At 36.6% G+C, this 17,629-nt stretch overlaps 1 protein-coding gene across 7 annotated transcripts in view; it reads left to right on the top strand.

The window, feature by feature from the left end:
- Positions 1 to 17,629, top strand: part of IFT88 (intraflagellar transport 88) — a 162,089-nt gene that overhangs the window by 122,128 nt on the left and 22,332 nt on the right. For all 7 annotated transcript variants that reach the window (XM_063101884.1, XM_063101881.1, XM_063101885.1 and 4 more), the window contains 2 exons: positions 1,449 to 1,514; positions 8,006 to 8,112. In XM_063101884.1, the coding sequence (XP_062957954.1) occupies positions 1,449 to 1,514; positions 8,006 to 8,112 (173 nt within the window). The remainder of the gene's footprint in view (positions 1 to 1,448; positions 1,515 to 8,005; positions 8,113 to 17,629) is intronic.

Raw genomic sequence — 17,629 nt, 5'->3', positions numbered from 1 at the left:
CTCTTAAAAGAAGATTCATTTTTTTCCTCAAAGTTAACATGTGATCATTTCCACTACTTAGCCATAGAGAAAAATAGAAAAACGTTCTGCATACATTAATTTATATTTACATTTTCTACTCACTTGATTCTAAATGTCCTATGTACTCAGCAAAATTTATGAAACTTGAAAAGTCTGAGAAAAGTTCAGAACTCCAATAACTGGGACTATGTATCTTTTTATACCGAAGATCACGAGATATCTTGGTTTGTGTTTTTTGTTCCTGCTTTTATTATGTTCTGTTGATGACACTTGTCCTGAAGGATCTATCCTAATAGTTTTAGATGCTAATAGTTTTAGATTAACTATGAAGTAATTGATATGCTTAAAATATCAGAGATTAAGCTGGTAGATAAATCTTAACAAATTTATAATCCCTCTTACAGAGCATAAACATTACTCGGAGAAAGAAATTCTTTAGTCTAAGGGAAGCACAGAAGATGCTGACAGTGTGTTCTCACCCAGTTTTGTGGGAGGTTTCCTTCTTTATCTCTGTGAGCGCCTTCGGAACAGCATCAGAAATGTTTCAATACGTACTCAATGTAGTCCTCAAATCATTTAAAGGGTTGATCTTTAACATTACTGTAATTCCTATGGGATATGCAACGTGACTACATGTCTTTTATTTATAACAATGTGACTTCTCAGTAGCCTGTGTTCATTTCAACATCAGTCATATATAATGTGTATATTCATATGAGCTATTCTGAAAGGTTTAAAGACATAGCCTGCTTGAGTTATTGAGTGCAGTTCAGAAGCCGCAGCTAGTGTTTATGAGAACCTGCTGTGTGCTAGATGCTTCCTATTTCTATTTCACAACTCTTTGATGGACTAGAATAGTCATCCCTCTTGTACGGTGAGGCCCAAAGAGAGTCATAACTTGTTCCCTGAGATTTTAGCAAAGACCTTTAACCCAAACTCATTTTTCCTATTCTTTGCTGCTACATGAAGCTAAATTTTGTACAAAACAAGTTGCTTTCTATAAACTTTTTAATATTTTTTAAAAAAAAAACATTAGAAAGTTATTTTTCATCACTTCCAACTGAATGGATGACATTGAAATTAATGTTAGCATCCCACTTAAATTATTTGTGAATTTGTCAGTTGTTCATCTGGAATAATTATTTTTAGGAAATTGAATGGATCTTAACTTTTGCTATTAAAATATTTATTTTAGGAAGTGAAACTAAGTTTCAGCCATCACCCATTTACTTCTGCTCTAACCCTTTTTCAAATTTATTTTATCTGTACATTTTTCTTCCAGAAATTATATTAAGAATGGTTTGCTTGTGGCAAGTATGAAAGCTTTCTACTAAACCATTAAAGTGTGCCAGTATATTGGACTAAAATTAGTACTTTGCTGAATATACTTTGTTAGTGTGTTATATTTTTCTCTTTTTTATTCATAGGTAACTACCAAAGAGCATTAGATACTTATAAAGATATTCACAGAAAATTTCCAGAAAATGTCGAATGTAAGTGACATTACATTTTGTAACTTTGACAATGTAGGTTCTCACATTTTGTGTTCTAATATATAATTACATTTGCTACAGTAATTGCATACATAAGTACCAATCTATAATTTGTGGTATATATTTTAAAATATCTTTCTAGGATCAGAAAATTTGACTATGTTAGTACACATTTTTACAGAATTTAATTGTTGACGAATTTAAATACACTACAAGGGCTGGCCGGTTAGCTCATCTGGTAGAGTGTGGTACTGATAACACCAAGGTCAAGGGTTCAGATCCCTGTACTGGCCAGCCACCAAAAAATAAATAAATAAAAATAGTTAAATATAGCACCAAATTCTCTTCAATAGTAAACAAGTCTATATTTCAAAGTTTTATGAAATTTTAAGAATAAATTTGGCTTATTGATTTTTCAAAGTTCATCAACTGTGGTATTTTATGGGAAGGGCATTTTTAACTGTCCATTTTAGCATACAACTTTTTGAGATTTTAAAACACTTTGAGTTTATGAAAATAGAGCACTAATAATCTTGTTGATACTGATAGCAAATGATTTTTTAATGTTTCAATTTTAAAACACATTGGTATGTTACTTATTTGTCATGCAAAGTAAGCTTTGTAGAAAATGTTAATTTCCCATCTTGTTGCACAGTGGATTTGATGCAACTTGCACTAGTAACAGCAAAATCAAAATCAAGAAAAATATAAAATAACCATATTCATATGCTGCATATTCCCACTAAAGCGTAAGTTTGACCCTGAAGCCAAAGGAAGGGGAAAAGTTACAATCAGTTGTATAATTTTTACTGTTTTATTAGGAAATAAAAAGCTATTCCTTGGGAAGGAGAAAAATTTTTCCGACTCTTCATTCATGTTGAGACATCAAGAGATACCATAGATAAAGTCATTGAGACATGAAAGTAGAAACTTTCTTTAAATAACATTCCTACAGCAAATAAAATAACATGTAAGAAAAGACTGTTTTTAATTTTGTCCCTCAATGACAATAAAAACAGCACATTACAATTCAATAAAAACAAATCTTTCCTGAGCCAAACTTTCCAGTGGTCCAGCCTGATCCAAGAATTAGATGTACTGCATGTTTCCTAGTTAATATATTTTTCCATTTGGCTTTTGGTAAAACCTCAATAGCAGATAGCTCAGTTATGATCTCTGGTAGTAGTGCAGGAACCAGGTGCTCTCTAATGCTGACTAGAAGTAGATTCATTCATTTACAGCAGTAGTTTCCCAATGCCAGTCAGGAAAAAGACTTCATGGGAATTACCTGTAGAACTTTTAAAAAGTACTAATTTGTAGCCCTGCTTGCAGAGATTCTCATTTAGGTTTGCAGTAGACCCAGGCATCTATTTTTTCCTATTTCTTCTTTAAGAGTTTTCTATATGATTCTTAATCTCAGTTACACTAGGAAACTGGTGAGAGATTAAATGAGAGAGCAGTAATAACTTTGTGAAAATGGAGCAGCTCCGCATCTGCTAGGCAAAAGTTTCTCAGCCTTGGCACCTCTGACATTTAGTATTGGGTAGTTCTGTGGTGGAGGAGAGGCCGTCCAGTGGATTATAAAATCTTTGGCAGCATCCCTGGTCTCCATAAACTAGATGCTAGTAGCTTTCCCACCCCTGGTTAGGAAAATCAGAAACATCTCCAGACATTGCAAAATGACCTCTGGGGGGGCAAAATTGCCTCTGGTTGAGAACCACTGTAGTAGCCATAGCACCTCTGCAAGGCCAAGTTTTTTTCTTTGTGGAGAGTTAAGATTCACTCTAAAAGTTAAATGAATGATTGTCTATGCCATAGGGAATTTCCAAGATGACTTTGGCCTGTATAATTTTCAAAACAAATGTAATCAATAGTCTACCTTGACTGTAGCCACGAGAAAACATTTATACCCATCGAATGTCTCATTTTGAGCCAAGTAGTATTCTGGCGAACCCAACAGGATAATTTAGTTTTAAAATATATTCTTCACCAAAAATTGACCTGCTCTATAGAGTTATAGATGATATACTAAATTTCAGCCAAAAATAATGATTTTTTATTTTACATTAAATATTCCTAAGCCACTCTTTCTGAGGTTAGATAGATAAGAGAAACAGTAGTGCACCATTTGCAGAAAATGTAAAGCACTTTCTTCTTACGAACTATTAAGATAAATGTGTACATAGGAATTTACATAGTAATGTGTGGCATTTTAAATTAATTTAGTACTGTCTCTTTTGCCATACATTAATGGTCGTACTTTAATTGGTTATTTACAAATTCTTGTGGATTGACTGTGTTCCAGACACTGTTCTAGCACTGTAGATGTAGCAGACAACAAAATAGACCAAAATCCTTGGTGTCATGGAGCTTGTATTCTAGTGGGAAAAGACAATAAACAAATATATAGTATGTCAGTATTTGTTACTGCTATAAAGGAAAAACAGGTAAGGAGATAGGGAATATGGGAGAGGCTAGTATTTTAGACAGGGTGCTCATGGAAGGTCTTTCTAATAAGACAGCATTTGAGCAGAGACCTGAAAGGAAGCAAGCCATGAACATGTGGAGGTTAGTGTGGTCAGAGCACAGTGGACCATGTGATGGGGAGTGTGGGAAGAGCTGAGACCAGAGAGAGGTGGCAGCATGGGTGGGCCAAAACCCATAGGTCCTCACAGGCCTTAGGTCAGGACTTCAGATTGTATTTTTAGGGAGCTGGTGAGCCATTGGAGAATTTTGAGCAGAAGAGTAATACATTTTGACATATTGTCAGTGGATCACTAGAGTGTGATTAATTCAAGCTTCTGTACCTGAGGTCCAAATCAAAAGATCACTTTGGCTGCTATATGGAGAATAAACTGGGGTGGGCAATATCTAAATAAGAAATCACTGTCTTAACTTGGACTAAAGTGATAGCAGCAGAGGTGGTGAAAGGTGGTCAGATTCTGAATATGTTTGGAAGGTAATGGTGACAGAATTTGCTGGCTGTTTGAATATGAGACTTGAGAGAGAGAGAGAGAGGGAGAGAGAGAGCACATCCAGGGACAGCTCCACAGATCCAGGTCTGTGCAGCTATAAGGATGGGAGTTGCTGTTTACTGGGAGGTGGAAAACTGGGTAAGGGCAGGTTTCAGAAATTTTGTTTTGGGATGTGTTATGTTTGAGTCAACTCTTATATGTCCAAGAGAAGATGTTAAAGAGGCCCTAAGGAGGAGTTGGAGGTCATTAGTACATAAGCTCTTTTTAGTATGTTTAGCACATATTTTTGTGTTCTGTTATATTTATTATCAATAATTTTTTTTTAGGTTGAATTATTTTTTTAAAAAGTATTAAGACTTCCCTGTTTCTTTATCCATTTATTTGTTTCCCCAAATTTTTATCAACTATTTCCTATGTGCTGGGGATGCAGCAACTTATGTTGTCTTGACTTTTACCCCCTACAACTCACAAATAGTCAGTGTCCAAAGTGCTATGGAAGTACAGAGGAGCTCTGAACTGTGCCAGAATTAGGGGATGATTGCCATAATTAGGTCTCACAGAAGAAGTGCCATTTGAAGTGGCCTTGAAGGGTATGGAGGCTTTTGCCAGGCAGAGAAGGCCAGGTAGATGAATAGCATTAGTAAGGGCAAAGAGATAAAAGAATTCAGAGTCTATTTCAAAATACAGTCTATTCTGAAACTGTAGCAAATTGAATATGTGTTTTCCCATACTACAAACAACAAAAAAAGATATTTTATAAAACCCACAAGAGCAAAGCGTTAATTAAATTTTGAAAAAAATTGGGAAAGTTTTTTGCTTAATAGATTAGAAAACAAACTGCAGGGTAGGTAGGTAGCAGAGAGGTCAACAAGAAGCAAAGCAGCTCATGCCATAGAGCCCCAGTACTGGGGGCATCAGAGAATGGGGGACGTGCCAGCCAGTGCTGAAAATAGGAGGTTTGGCTGAGAGTTTGCATACGGAACAGCTAGATGTCCAAATCCCCTATCTAAATTGCACAGCAGGAAGTTAGGCAAAATGTGATGAGGGTGTTGGTGGATGATGTGGAGAGATGTATTGAGAAATATTTAATAGAGTCGAAATGGTTAATTGTAAAAGTAGGAGAAAGAGAATAACTTGGGTATTTATGTAGATAATGAGAGATAAGGAGAGAAAATGCAGGAGGAAATTACAAGGTTTGGATAGATCTCTTATTTCGGCCTAAGAGGGGAAAAAACCCACCATGAGGCTATGAAAAAAAATGGCATTTAACAAGGAAGTATAAACAATTTTTATGACCCAGAGAAATAGAAGAATTCAAAAAATTATTACAGGAACCAGAAGAAAATGTATAGAAATATTTGTTCCCTTCGGTAAGATCAAAGAACACATGACTTCTACCTGCCTCAGAGGCAGAAAGTCACAGGCTGCGGTGAAAAGATAATAGGATGATACATAAGAAAGGACTATAGGGAAAATAAAAATGTGTAGCAGAATTAAAATCTACCTGAAGACAGTAAGGAGTAGAAAATCAAGTTTGTAATTGGAAAAGTAATAAGTTCTCATAGAATGCAGAGAAAAGAACAAAGATTAAAGAAGATGAAAGTTTGATAGATACAGAAGACAAGAGAGTTATAACCTAAGAATTTATGTGTTGCCGAGAAATAAACCAGAACATTTGCAATAAAAGCAAAAATCAAAGACATAGTAGAAGAAAACATTCTAGAACAGAAAAAAAAAAAAATCTGCTATCTGCAAAGGAAGAAAAACTAGACAATTATTAGCAACAATAAAACACCAAACACTAAATACCAAAGGTAGTGAGATAGTATCTCAAGAGTTTCAAGAACTTCTTTACCCCTGCATGTAAAGGCAACAGAAAGATGTTCTTAGATATGTAAGGGCTTAGAAAATATACTCATCTCCACTTCTTGGGAAAACAAAAAGTTGACTTAAACTTAATTTGGAAGCTCACTAGAAAGCTGAATTAAACTTTAGAGCTCGAAAAGGGAAATTCTGTTATGTAAGAACAAGTAGTGAGCATAGAAATTCATTTAACATGAAGTTAAATCTAAATAATTATAAAGCATAATTTAAGTGGTAGGTGGTGAGGGGAGAGCTGAGAAGTATGCTACATTCCTCCTCACTTATGGGAGTTCTACTTGGAGTATAAACCAGTGCACTGTCTCTGGAGGGCAGATTTGTAGTATGTATCAGGAGCCTCAAAATGGTCACAGTGTTTGGATACAGTGAATCCACTATTAAATAATTTATCCCAAGGGAATAAGAAAAGTACACAAATGTTTGAAACAACTTTAATGTTAATAAAATGAATAAAATTATGACATATCATAAAATACTTTGCAGGCACGGAAACTATTTTTTGAACTTAACCAGGGATTATTCTGTTGGTAACATAAAAGCATAGAAAGGAATAAAAATGTTTAGTTTTGTCTTTGAGTGGAGGAGTAATGGGTAACTTTTATTTATTTATTTTTGTATCTTTACTTGTTTTACCAGTTCTCTACAATGACCTGCATTGCTGTTGTATTGAGAGAAACAAATTATTTTAAAATGTGATAATGAAAATATTCAAAGTAACTTAGACCATAAATAGCAAAAGCCATTCTTGTAAATGTAGAAACAAAATAATTGTGGTTTTTAGCATTCACTGCATGTTTTTAAAATTTTTGCTAATTTTAGAAACAGTCTTGAATGAAAAAGCAAATTCCAGAAGACCGCATAAAGAATAATGCCATTTTAATAAGACCCGATAGCAAGCAAAGTAAACAGTATGTTATTTGGTGACGTATCTTTAAGTGATAAAAGGGTTTTTTGTTGTTTTATGCAACAAAATGACGAACACAGTAAATCCAGGGATGGAAGTTTGGGATGGATGGGAACAGCGCATAGGCAGAGGGAATGCTCTAGCTCCTCACCAAGATGGCTGTTTATTGGCATTCGGTTCCACTCTGTTGTAATTGTTTTATATGTATTTGATGTCAACTGCAAGCCCAATGACTGCAAAGTACATCTTTTGTACAGTCCCAGTGCTTTGCATGTAGTGTGAATAATATTAAAAGAATGAATTTACTGACAGTAAAAAGAACACTTATTAGTAATTTTTATTATTATTATAATGTGTACAGATTGTTTACATTTTTTAGCCTAGTCTCCCATACAACGCTTTACATGTACTTATGAAATTTACATGAGAACAATAACAAATGTTACATCTGCCTTTTAAATTCTCTCCCAGCAGTGCCCTTGTGCCATGTTCCTTCTAGGATCTGGCAACATAAGGACAGGGCAGGTGGAGAGAGTACCTTCAAACCCCCTTCCAAAGAAGTCATTTCTCTTAGGTCCAGAGATTGCAAAGTGTAATTATTTTTCAGGAGAGAAAGAAACACTCTCTGTGAGAATCATTCCTACCTTTGTCCCAAAAGACTGAGTTGATTTGTTGGACTTTCAACACTATGTATATTACATTATTTGCTAAATATATTTTTCACAATTTAGGTCTGCGTTTCTTGGTTCGTCTCTGCACAGATATTGGATTAAAAGAAGTTCAAGAATATGCTACAAAACTCAAGAAGCTGGAAAAAATGAAAGAAATAAGGGAACAGGTATCTCACATGGGCCAAAAACTGCTATCTGTTTATTTTCAAAATATCAGCCTTCTACAGCTCGAATATGTGATATTAAGAGTTTCCATCAGAAAACAGAGTTGAATTTCTTTTTTCTGCTGTAGCGTAATAGGAGAAATAACTAAAATTCTAGTTTCAGGATAAAATTCTGACAAAAGTGGGTTTCCAGTGGGAGTAAGTGCCATAGATGCCACACAGTCTTAATATCGACTGCTACTGACAAGTGATTGTCGCCTTCCATAACATGAAGTGACCTACAAGTTAATTCAAAGGCTTGATTTCACTTGGAGAGTTCTGTGGCCCATGAGAGGCAATTACTTGTCTACAACAACAGCAAGCTCTTTTTTAAGCTCTTTCCTTATTAGTAGAGCCTGGCTCAGAGAATAATATTAACGTACGTGGAAGCATTTTAAGTACATTTCTACATTCTGTGCGGTATGTGGAATAACAATGCTCTTATTTTTACTTCTTTAAAAGAATAATCTCTCCTAAGTTTGAGCCTAGAATATTTAAAAATTTAATATAGTTTTTGAGCATCTGCCTTTCATAGGAAATATCTTCTTGAAGCTTATATTGCTATATTGGAAATTAAATTCTGAGCGAGGAATTATATTGATTTTTTTCTTATACTATTCCCAAAATATGACAAAGGACTTTTCAAGAATTTAATTATCATGGATATAAAGAAAATCTGAATTCTGTATTTGCTTTCAAAACATAGTTATCTTGTTTTTGCTTTTAAGATGTGGTCTGATTAGTCTCTTTTAAAACTATCAGTTCTGAAAGGATTGTGAGCAAACATAGATTTTTACTTTGTAAGTCCTATAAAATATCAAGTTGTTATTAGGTAAAGTTACCTGACATAGAGCCATGGGCGTGTATGGGAAGAGTCTTGCAGTTACACCAAACAGTGAACGCAAAACTACTGCAAGTATGGATTGTGCGTAATACGCTTCTCACAACTTAAAACCTTGGAATGGTATATGCATTAGCGTCTCTGATTTATTAGACTTCCAGTGTTGACCCCTTTTAAGCAATAAGAAGTAGCCTTCTACCTCCCTGGGAACTTCCTTGCAGCCAGTTCACAAGGGATCTTAACTCAAGCTTTAAGCAGCATTCGTTCCGGGGAATTCCTGGGAAATGAACTTGAGGGGTAAAGAATTACTTTTCACTATTTTTTTGTAGTTCACTGTTAATTTCATTTCCCATTCTTAGTTGTATCTTAGTCGAGCCGTTATAGATAGCATCCTCTCTTCTAGATCTTTACAGGACTTGTACCCTCCTTTACGTTTGCTTCCTCCTTCCCTTTACCTTTGTCTCTTCCCTTTTCCGCTTTGCTTTATTACAGCCTCTATATTGTGCTTTTGTTTTTCATCTGGCTGATTACTAGGGGCTAATATTCATGCGGACTAATGAATTTTACTATATAAATAAATATATGAATATCATTGAAATTACTTTTCCTTTCTAATTACTACTTAGCCTCTCAATTCCTCTTCTATGAAAATATTTACATATTTACTGAATATAATCAACTTTTGTCTATTTCTCTCATAGACCTGACATCTTTTCATACTCATCTGTATTTTGAAAAATAAAACTACCTTTTTATGGTGAAACATAAGGGTTTCTACTGACAGTATGTTCAAAAGGGACTAGACCTTTGCTTAGCAAGCCTCATTTTCATAGGTATGGTGCAAATTGATAGTGTCAGCTATATTTTAGAATATTTCAAACTCATGGGAACAAACCATTTGTCAGGTACACCTAGGAATTTTAGAAATATCTATTTTTCTACAAATAAATGATTTATTAATTACAAATAATCCCTATATTATACGCACTAAAATAATTTTCTAATGGTTTTCTTAAAAATACTTTAGTAAACACGTATGAGTTACCATTGATGCATTTAAATTATCTAGTGTTTATTTTACCTTTCTTACCCAAATTATTGACATCTAACTGTACTTACCCAATGCCTCTTTTAGTAATATTTTGTCACTGCTCTCGTTGTAATCTGTATAAAATCCAACCGCAATCCTTTAGATATCTTCTCTCATTACATCTTTTTCTTAATATTTTTCACTTGAACTTTATTATACTTCAGTCTTTCATTAAAATTAAGTCATTAGTTCACAAACATTTAATTTCTCTTTTTAATTTCCTTGAAATCTGTTTGATTTCTCCAGACTGTACTCAGTAACTCGTTTCCTTTTTTCTATTTTTCTCAAATTGTTCTATATGCATATGAGAATTTTATCCATTATTCTTCAGTATTCTTCATTAAATCATACATCAAAGAAGTGTTTTCTTGATGTTTTCCAATCTGTTTTGTTTATAAATGCAAAGTGGAGAGGGAAAAAAATCAATGGAAAAGAATTGTAGGAAGAAGAAAAGAGGCTTAAAGAGAAAGAATTCATGCATATCTGAGAGCCAGCTTCTCAGTTAATTACTGTCTATCCCATTTCAATTTCTTTCTTAGATTATGAGCCTGTAGGACAGGGCATTCTGTTTCCTGGTTTGTGTAGTGTGTAAAACACTATTAGTTATGTCTCAAAATGTAATAAACTTAATTAAGGATGCTTTCTTTTTCTAAATTTGAACTTAAAACTTCTTGTTACCTTTTCTGTGTGTTTCTTGTTTAGAATCAGTCCCATTGCAAAAACATTTTTTTATATGATTAAATTTATTCTTAAACATCACTGTAAAGGCTGCATAATACCTCATTAAGCAGATGTATCTTGATTTATTTAAACATTCCCACGTCATTAAACAGTAAAGTATCTTTTTTATAGTTGGTAACATTCTGTAATTAGTCAAATTTTCAGGTGTTTCTTGCTAAAGTTCTTGGCCTCTAAAGTTCTTTCCTCTTTGTAGGAAAGTGCTTTCATATTGTTGACGTGAGACATTTCATGAAAAAGCCTTGTGATTGAGACCAGGGAATATCATAGATAATCACATCAAACCTTTATCTGGAGCTGCTAAAAAGAATACAGAATTGACCCTCAGTCTTTATTTTTTATTTCCTCTGGAAGTGCTGATTATGACAAAAATTTGGCAGCAGGAAGGAAAAGAAGTAAAGAGCCTGGGCAATCTCTTCCTGACCGATGTTAGCAATCTTTGTGTTTCTGGTTGCAGTTCTCCCTTTAATTCCTCTTTGTTGCATCTGCTTAACGAGACAGTGACAACAGTGGCTGACAATTACTGAGTATGCAGTAAGTGCGGGCACTGTTCTAAACGCTTTACATGTATTAACTAATTTAATCGTCGCAATAATTCTGTAATGTTGGATGTGGCATTATTATTGCTATTTTTTATGGGAGGAAAACTGAGACCCATAGTGGTTAAGTAACTCACTCCAGGTCACACAGCTGTTAGGGGGCAGACCTAGAATTCAAATCCAGGCAGGCTGGCTCTTAAGTCCAGGCTTCTAACTACTGTACCTTACTACCTTATGAATGGGGGAGGAACAGGAAGATGCAAATAATGATTTTTAGTTGATATATGTCCTTCAATCAAAATGTTCCTTGCCGTCAGCCCACTGCAATTAGATTAGGGGCTAGGGTTTTAGAATTGTGCTACTCGAAGTGTGGTCTGTGGAGCCTCAGAATCACCTGAGAGCTTCTTAGTGTTGCAAAACCTCAGGCCCTACCCCAGACCTACCTAAAACCTACTCCAGAAATAAAATCTCTGGCTGTGGGGACCAGGAATCTGTGTGTATATGTTTTAACAGGTTCTCCAGGTGATTTTTGTACTCACTGAAGTTTGAGAAATACTCAGACTTTATGCTCCCAAAGGGTCACCTTGCAGATGATCAAGTAACTAGCTCAGGATACAGAATCTGATTTAAGGGAGAAAAGATAAACATAAAATAAATCAAGTCACAGATTTATCTTAATTGTTTAAAAATGAAAAAAAGGTGAGTGTAGGCTTAAGAAAGGAAGATAAACCAGTTCAGGTTTATTGTCAGGACAGTATATCCCCCGAGCCCCTAACTCCTACTTTAAAATGTTAAAGCTAGAAGTTTTATGTACATTGACTTTTCAGAGAAACGAGTGCTCATCCTGGAACTATTATGGGAAGGAAGACTGTTTTCCCCTGTGTGCTTGGGGGACCCACATTACTGAGTAAGAAGAAAACTTTGCACATTGTGCGTTATAAGTGCCAGCGGGAAGCAATTCCAGGTACAGTGCTGTCGGCCAGATGGGACAACCTTGCTCCCTGCCCACCACCTCTGAACACCGAGCCCATAGCTGTATGCCTTAGCCCTGGAAACTGAGCCCTTAGCCATCCTGGCTTTTAAAAAATGTTTTGCTTTTTGTGCTTCACTAAACATGAAAACATTAGCTGCAAAGGAAGTCTGTCAAGGCTACATTTTATATCTGGAAAAGAGCAAAACAGGAAGAGCAGGAACTGAGGACTAAGTATTTTAAATATGAAAAAGGAGGAAAAAATATTAGCCAAAAATATCAAATAGGGTTTGAGAACAAAAGGAAACGATTAAGAGGAAAAAGAAAACGGATAAAGAAATAATATACAAAATACAGAAAGTTTTAATAGCTAATCCAAAAGCAGAAGTATTTTAATAATTCCATTTCTAAAATCAAATTTCCAAGTGTTTAAAATACTAAAATAGAGAAATGCTGTTCCAGTATTTGCTATTTTCCCCCAAAGAAATCAGGAAAGAAGTTCAAGAAATGCTTTCTTTTGGCTAGATGGACAAAATGTTATGAGACACTCAAGATTTATATAATACGTAATTGTTACTTCTACCCAAATTTCCAGTTGTTACCAAAAAAACAATGAAAAGAAGTATAGAGCTGAGTTCAGCAGAAACCCTTTTAGTTATATTTCTTAAAAAGAAAGAAATTCAGTATTAAGATCCCATAAAGGTATAGCTTTAAAATTGACTATACTCAAAAACAGATTTTTTTAAAAAGTCAATTTCTTGTAGCTATAATAAAAGCTACAAGAATGTCTTGCACATTTTAGGCATTATTGCATTGACAAAATTCAAGAAAAATACTGAATAGAATATGTATCCTTGCTATCAAACTTGTGATGATTTGCATATTGATTACATTTTCTGGGATAAGATTCCCAATTGCTTCTTGAAGACCATTGATTTCAAGTGATTTCATGCACTCCCTTGTGTTAGTTCCTCAGTTCACTCAGAAAGCATCTATTAAATTCTGCTGTGCCTTGTGGAGGATACAGTGAGGCATAAGAGTTGGCTCCAGTTCTCAAGGCACCCACACGTGATGGCAGGATGAGAGGTTACTCTGCCACCCAGCATGCAGAGATGTGTGGTGTGTGAGGAAGCATCAGAGCTTGGGAACCGGGAGGTGAGAGATGCTGTGCAAGCGAGGGAATCAGAGGTAGTTCCTGGAGGAGCTCGTAGTTGGGCAGGAGAGGTTGGACACGTTGAGTTTGGTGTGGAAAAAAGTGCAGGTGGAGGTCTGAGGACAGGAAGTTAAGGCAGTGTTCACAGACTCTTTGCAATTGAAGCCACTAAGAAATGTTTTAAATTCTGTTTCCTCTTGAATTTGAAGTTAGAGCCAGAATCCTTAACTAGGTGACAAGTAACTGCTCCTTGTTCCATTTGACAAAAACTGAACTCTTGTGGAATCAAAGTGTAGTATGGCGGACGGAACTCTGGACTTCAGTCTTGTTCGTTGTAAAATGAGGACAGTGTTCTAGATCAGTACTTCTCCAGCTATCTGTGGCGGTTACTTTTTTTCCAGTCTGTCACTGACATTACTAGAAAAATGGTCACGCACCTGGATGTTGGCAGTGTCAAATCACTATAAAAGTTTGTAAGTCCTTGCCCTCGGGTTCTGTGTTCATCTCGTCGAGGACAGGTGAGGTTTCCAGACCACACTGTGGGTAGCACTGTTTTGGATCTCTGGGATCCATCAGTTTGTAAGGTTCGGATTTCATTCCAGTTCGCTTTCCATGATTTCAGTTTCCCACAGTCAATCAAGGTCCGATAATAGAAGAGAATAGTACAATTAGATATTTTGAGACAAAGAGCACATCCACATAATTTTCATTACAGTATATTGTTATAATTGTTCTATTTTATTATTAGTTGTTGTTTTTAATCTCTGTGCCTAATTTATAATTAAACTTTACCATAGGTATGTTCGTATAGGAAAAAACATAATATGTAGGGTCTGGTACTCTCCGTGGTTTCAGGCATCCACAGGGGGTCTTGTAGTGTATCCCCCACGGATGAGGGGGCACTGCCATATGTGGTATTTATGGTCGTATATTCATATTAAAGAGTAAAGGTGTAAAGGCACAAAATGTTTATTTTCTTTCTCCCGACATTGATTTATTTAATTTGTTTCATAATTACATCTACCTTGCTCTACCTTCTTCTCTCATTTTCCTTAAAAGTGGGAATGGCATCAAGTTTTTTCAGACTAGAAATGCCATCTTTTTTTCATATTATTAAAACAATAAATGTTCTTTTAAAAGTTCAGATTACTTTTATGATGATTTTTTAATTCAAATAAAAATATATAAAGAAAAAAAGTAGAAATCACCTATCCCACCATGTAGAGATCACCATTAGTGTTTTATTCTCCCAGGCATTTTTACAAATATATATGAGCATATATCAATACGTTTATTTTTTTAAATGGGACTTTTATTTATTTATTTTTTTTTACAAAAATGGGATTTTTACAAAAATACTGTCTTATAACCTTTTCCCTCCACTTACCAAAATGCCACAGACAGCTATCTGTGTCAGTTCCTGTCACTTTTTTTGTTCCATATTCCATTGTGTAACTATCTCCTTCCCGTGTTAGTGTTGATGTGATGAGAATCGTCCTGTCAGTCATTGTTTCCTTTCCTGTCTACATCAGGCCTTATCTCACACCACTCCAAAGTGAGCACGAATTTCTGTGAACTTTATTAATGTTAAAACTCTGAAAAGATGGGGTAAGTATTTCTCTATCTGAAACCTTCACACACCGTATGATGAGAACATTAACAAATATTTATTGTGCTCTTAAAACGTACCCAGTCCTGTGCTAGATCTGAGGTGGGTCAAGTATTGGATGTGTCCTCCAGGAGCGGGAAGCAGCTCCGGCCCTGTGTGCCCTGTGTGCCCTGTGTGTCCTGTGTGCCCTGTGTGCCCTGGGGGCAGCAGGTGCCTCCACAGCTGGGCGGTCACCGGGGGGCTTACGCTTCAGGCCCTTATTTGTATTGGCCCTTCTAAATAGATTTTTATTCTCACACCTATTTTATTTTTATAATTTTATATTCTCTTTCTCCAGAAGGTTTCCCCAAACTGTACAAGCTTCTGGCCCCACAAATTCTGGATCCGCTCCACCGTCATCATTCTCTTCCCTCCCAAAGAGCTCCAATGAGTTATCTGCACTTGGTGTGTATTTTCTCACCTCCCAGGGGCCCTGCAGATCGGTCCAACCTTGACTCCTTCCAGTCACAGAGCTAAAATCACCCTCACTGAGATTAATCACATTCATGTTGATAAATAGAATGGACACTCTCTAATTTGCACTCTGCCTGACTTAGCAGCAGCTCTGTGTTTATGGCCTCTGTAACACACCCCTCCTGCTTTCCTTCAGTTCCTCTGGACTCCATGAAGGCCCGTTGTACGTCTCATTCCACATTAAAGGGCAGGACCAGCTCCAGGTTGGCCCTGCAGTAGTGTACTGAGGGGTGTCAGGGAGTCTGACCCTCTGCCTCGCAGATCGTCATGTGCGGTGGCTGTGTCTCTTGAGAGCTTTGCTTTGCATCTACTAAGGAAGAACTTAGATCATGACTGAAAACACTGCTGATCAGACCTCTATCATGTAAGTGGTATGACAGATGAGTGGTTAGCTGAGTCTTGACAGTTCAGGTTTATTTGAACTTAGAACCTCATCAAAGTAACGTTTTGATAAATGTTTTGGTTTTACTTTTGAAATGGCTACAGCTACTATAAGTAGTTGGTGTACAAGACTCATTAGGGTGGAATTCACTGATTTTCTACCGCAAGCAGGTGTTTGGTTGGAAAGGCGGTTAAAACACCACATTCTCTGCACACAGGAGGGTGGTGAAGGAGCAAGACAAGCTGGCAAGCAGAGTGTGGCCCTGAGCGCAGTGAGTGTGTGGTAGTGCTGAGCACATGCAGTGAGCAGACACCCGGGACACTCAGGGCGTCTCTTGAGGAGAGGACAGGAGAGGAGAGATAAAGAAAGAGCTGGAACGAAGGACAAAGGAGGGCTCAGCAGACAGAGGGAGTGACTGATGCTCCATGCAAAGGAAGAAGCCAGGTATCCAAGGAGATGCTGGCTGCCTTTTATTCTCAAAGCTGGTGGGCAGTCAGTTTGCGAAGGTGAGGAGGACAGAATGTGGTGTTTGTGAGATGGCACTGAGCAAGCAGTGTAGAGCCCTGAGGCTGTGCTCACGGGTTTTCCCCAGCAACCGCAGCACAGCACGTCATCCTGGGAGAAGAAGAGGAGAGAGGGAAGTCACTGAATCAATCCAGAGGTGGCTTTCTCTTGGTGAGTGAAGCAGAAGGACAGGAGGCAGGTGAGGGCCTTGCAGGTCCTGATGTGGCTGCAGTGAGCATGGTGGGTCATGAGTGGAGGCTGGACAGAAAGTAGAGCTGCATAGGGATTAATAGGAGAAGAAAGTTCTAGATGAGGACAGGGTACAGGTGTGGTGGGGTGAAGACTGTCAGGATCATGGAAGTGCTCACCTTCCTAAACTGTCCTGTGCTCTACCTGTGGTCACTTAAGCAGGACACAGATCTGTTTTCACATTTGATTTGAAATACTGTCAAATTACATGGGCATTTGTCTTGATGAGTTTAATTATCTGTAGATCTTTTAGATATGCTGGAGATGATCAATCTGTGGATAGATGAAAATCAGGATTTGAAATAAAGTCAGATTATACATGTTTAAATTCTTATTTTGTTTTTATTTTATTTTATTTTATTTTACTTTACTTTATTTTATTTTATTTTATTTTTATTTTATTAGGTCGATATACATTGTGGCTGATTATTGTTGCCCATCACCAAAACCTCCCTCCCACCTCCCTCCCCCCCTTCCCTCCAACAATGTCCTTTCTGTTTGCTTGTCGTATCAACTTCAAGTAATTGTGGTTGTTATAGCTTCTTCCCCCCCCCCAGTTTTTTTTTGTGTGTGTGTGTGTGAATTATATATTAATTTTTAGCTCCCACCAGTAACTGAGAACATGTGGTATTTCTCTTTCTGTGCCTGACTTGTTTCACGTAATATAATTCTCTCAAGGTCCATCCATGTAGTTGCAAATGGCAGTATTTCATTCGTTTTTATAGCTGAGTAGTATTCCGCTGTGTAGATGTACCACATTTTCCGTATCCACTCATCTGATGGTGGACATTTGGGCTGGTTCCAACTCTTGGCTATTGTAAAGAGTGCTGCGATGAATATTGGGGAACAGGTATACCTTCGACTTGATGATTTCCATTCCTCTGGGTATATTC

Source organism: Cynocephalus volans, chromosome 7, assembly GCF_027409185.1.
Source record: "Cynocephalus volans isolate mCynVol1 chromosome 7, mCynVol1.pri, whole genome shotgun sequence".
Lineage (NCBI taxonomy): Eukaryota > Metazoa > Chordata > Mammalia > Dermoptera > Cynocephalidae > Cynocephalus > Cynocephalus volans.
The sequence above is the reverse complement of the archived record's forward strand: the minus strand, read 5'-3'. Positions and strand labels throughout refer to the sequence as shown.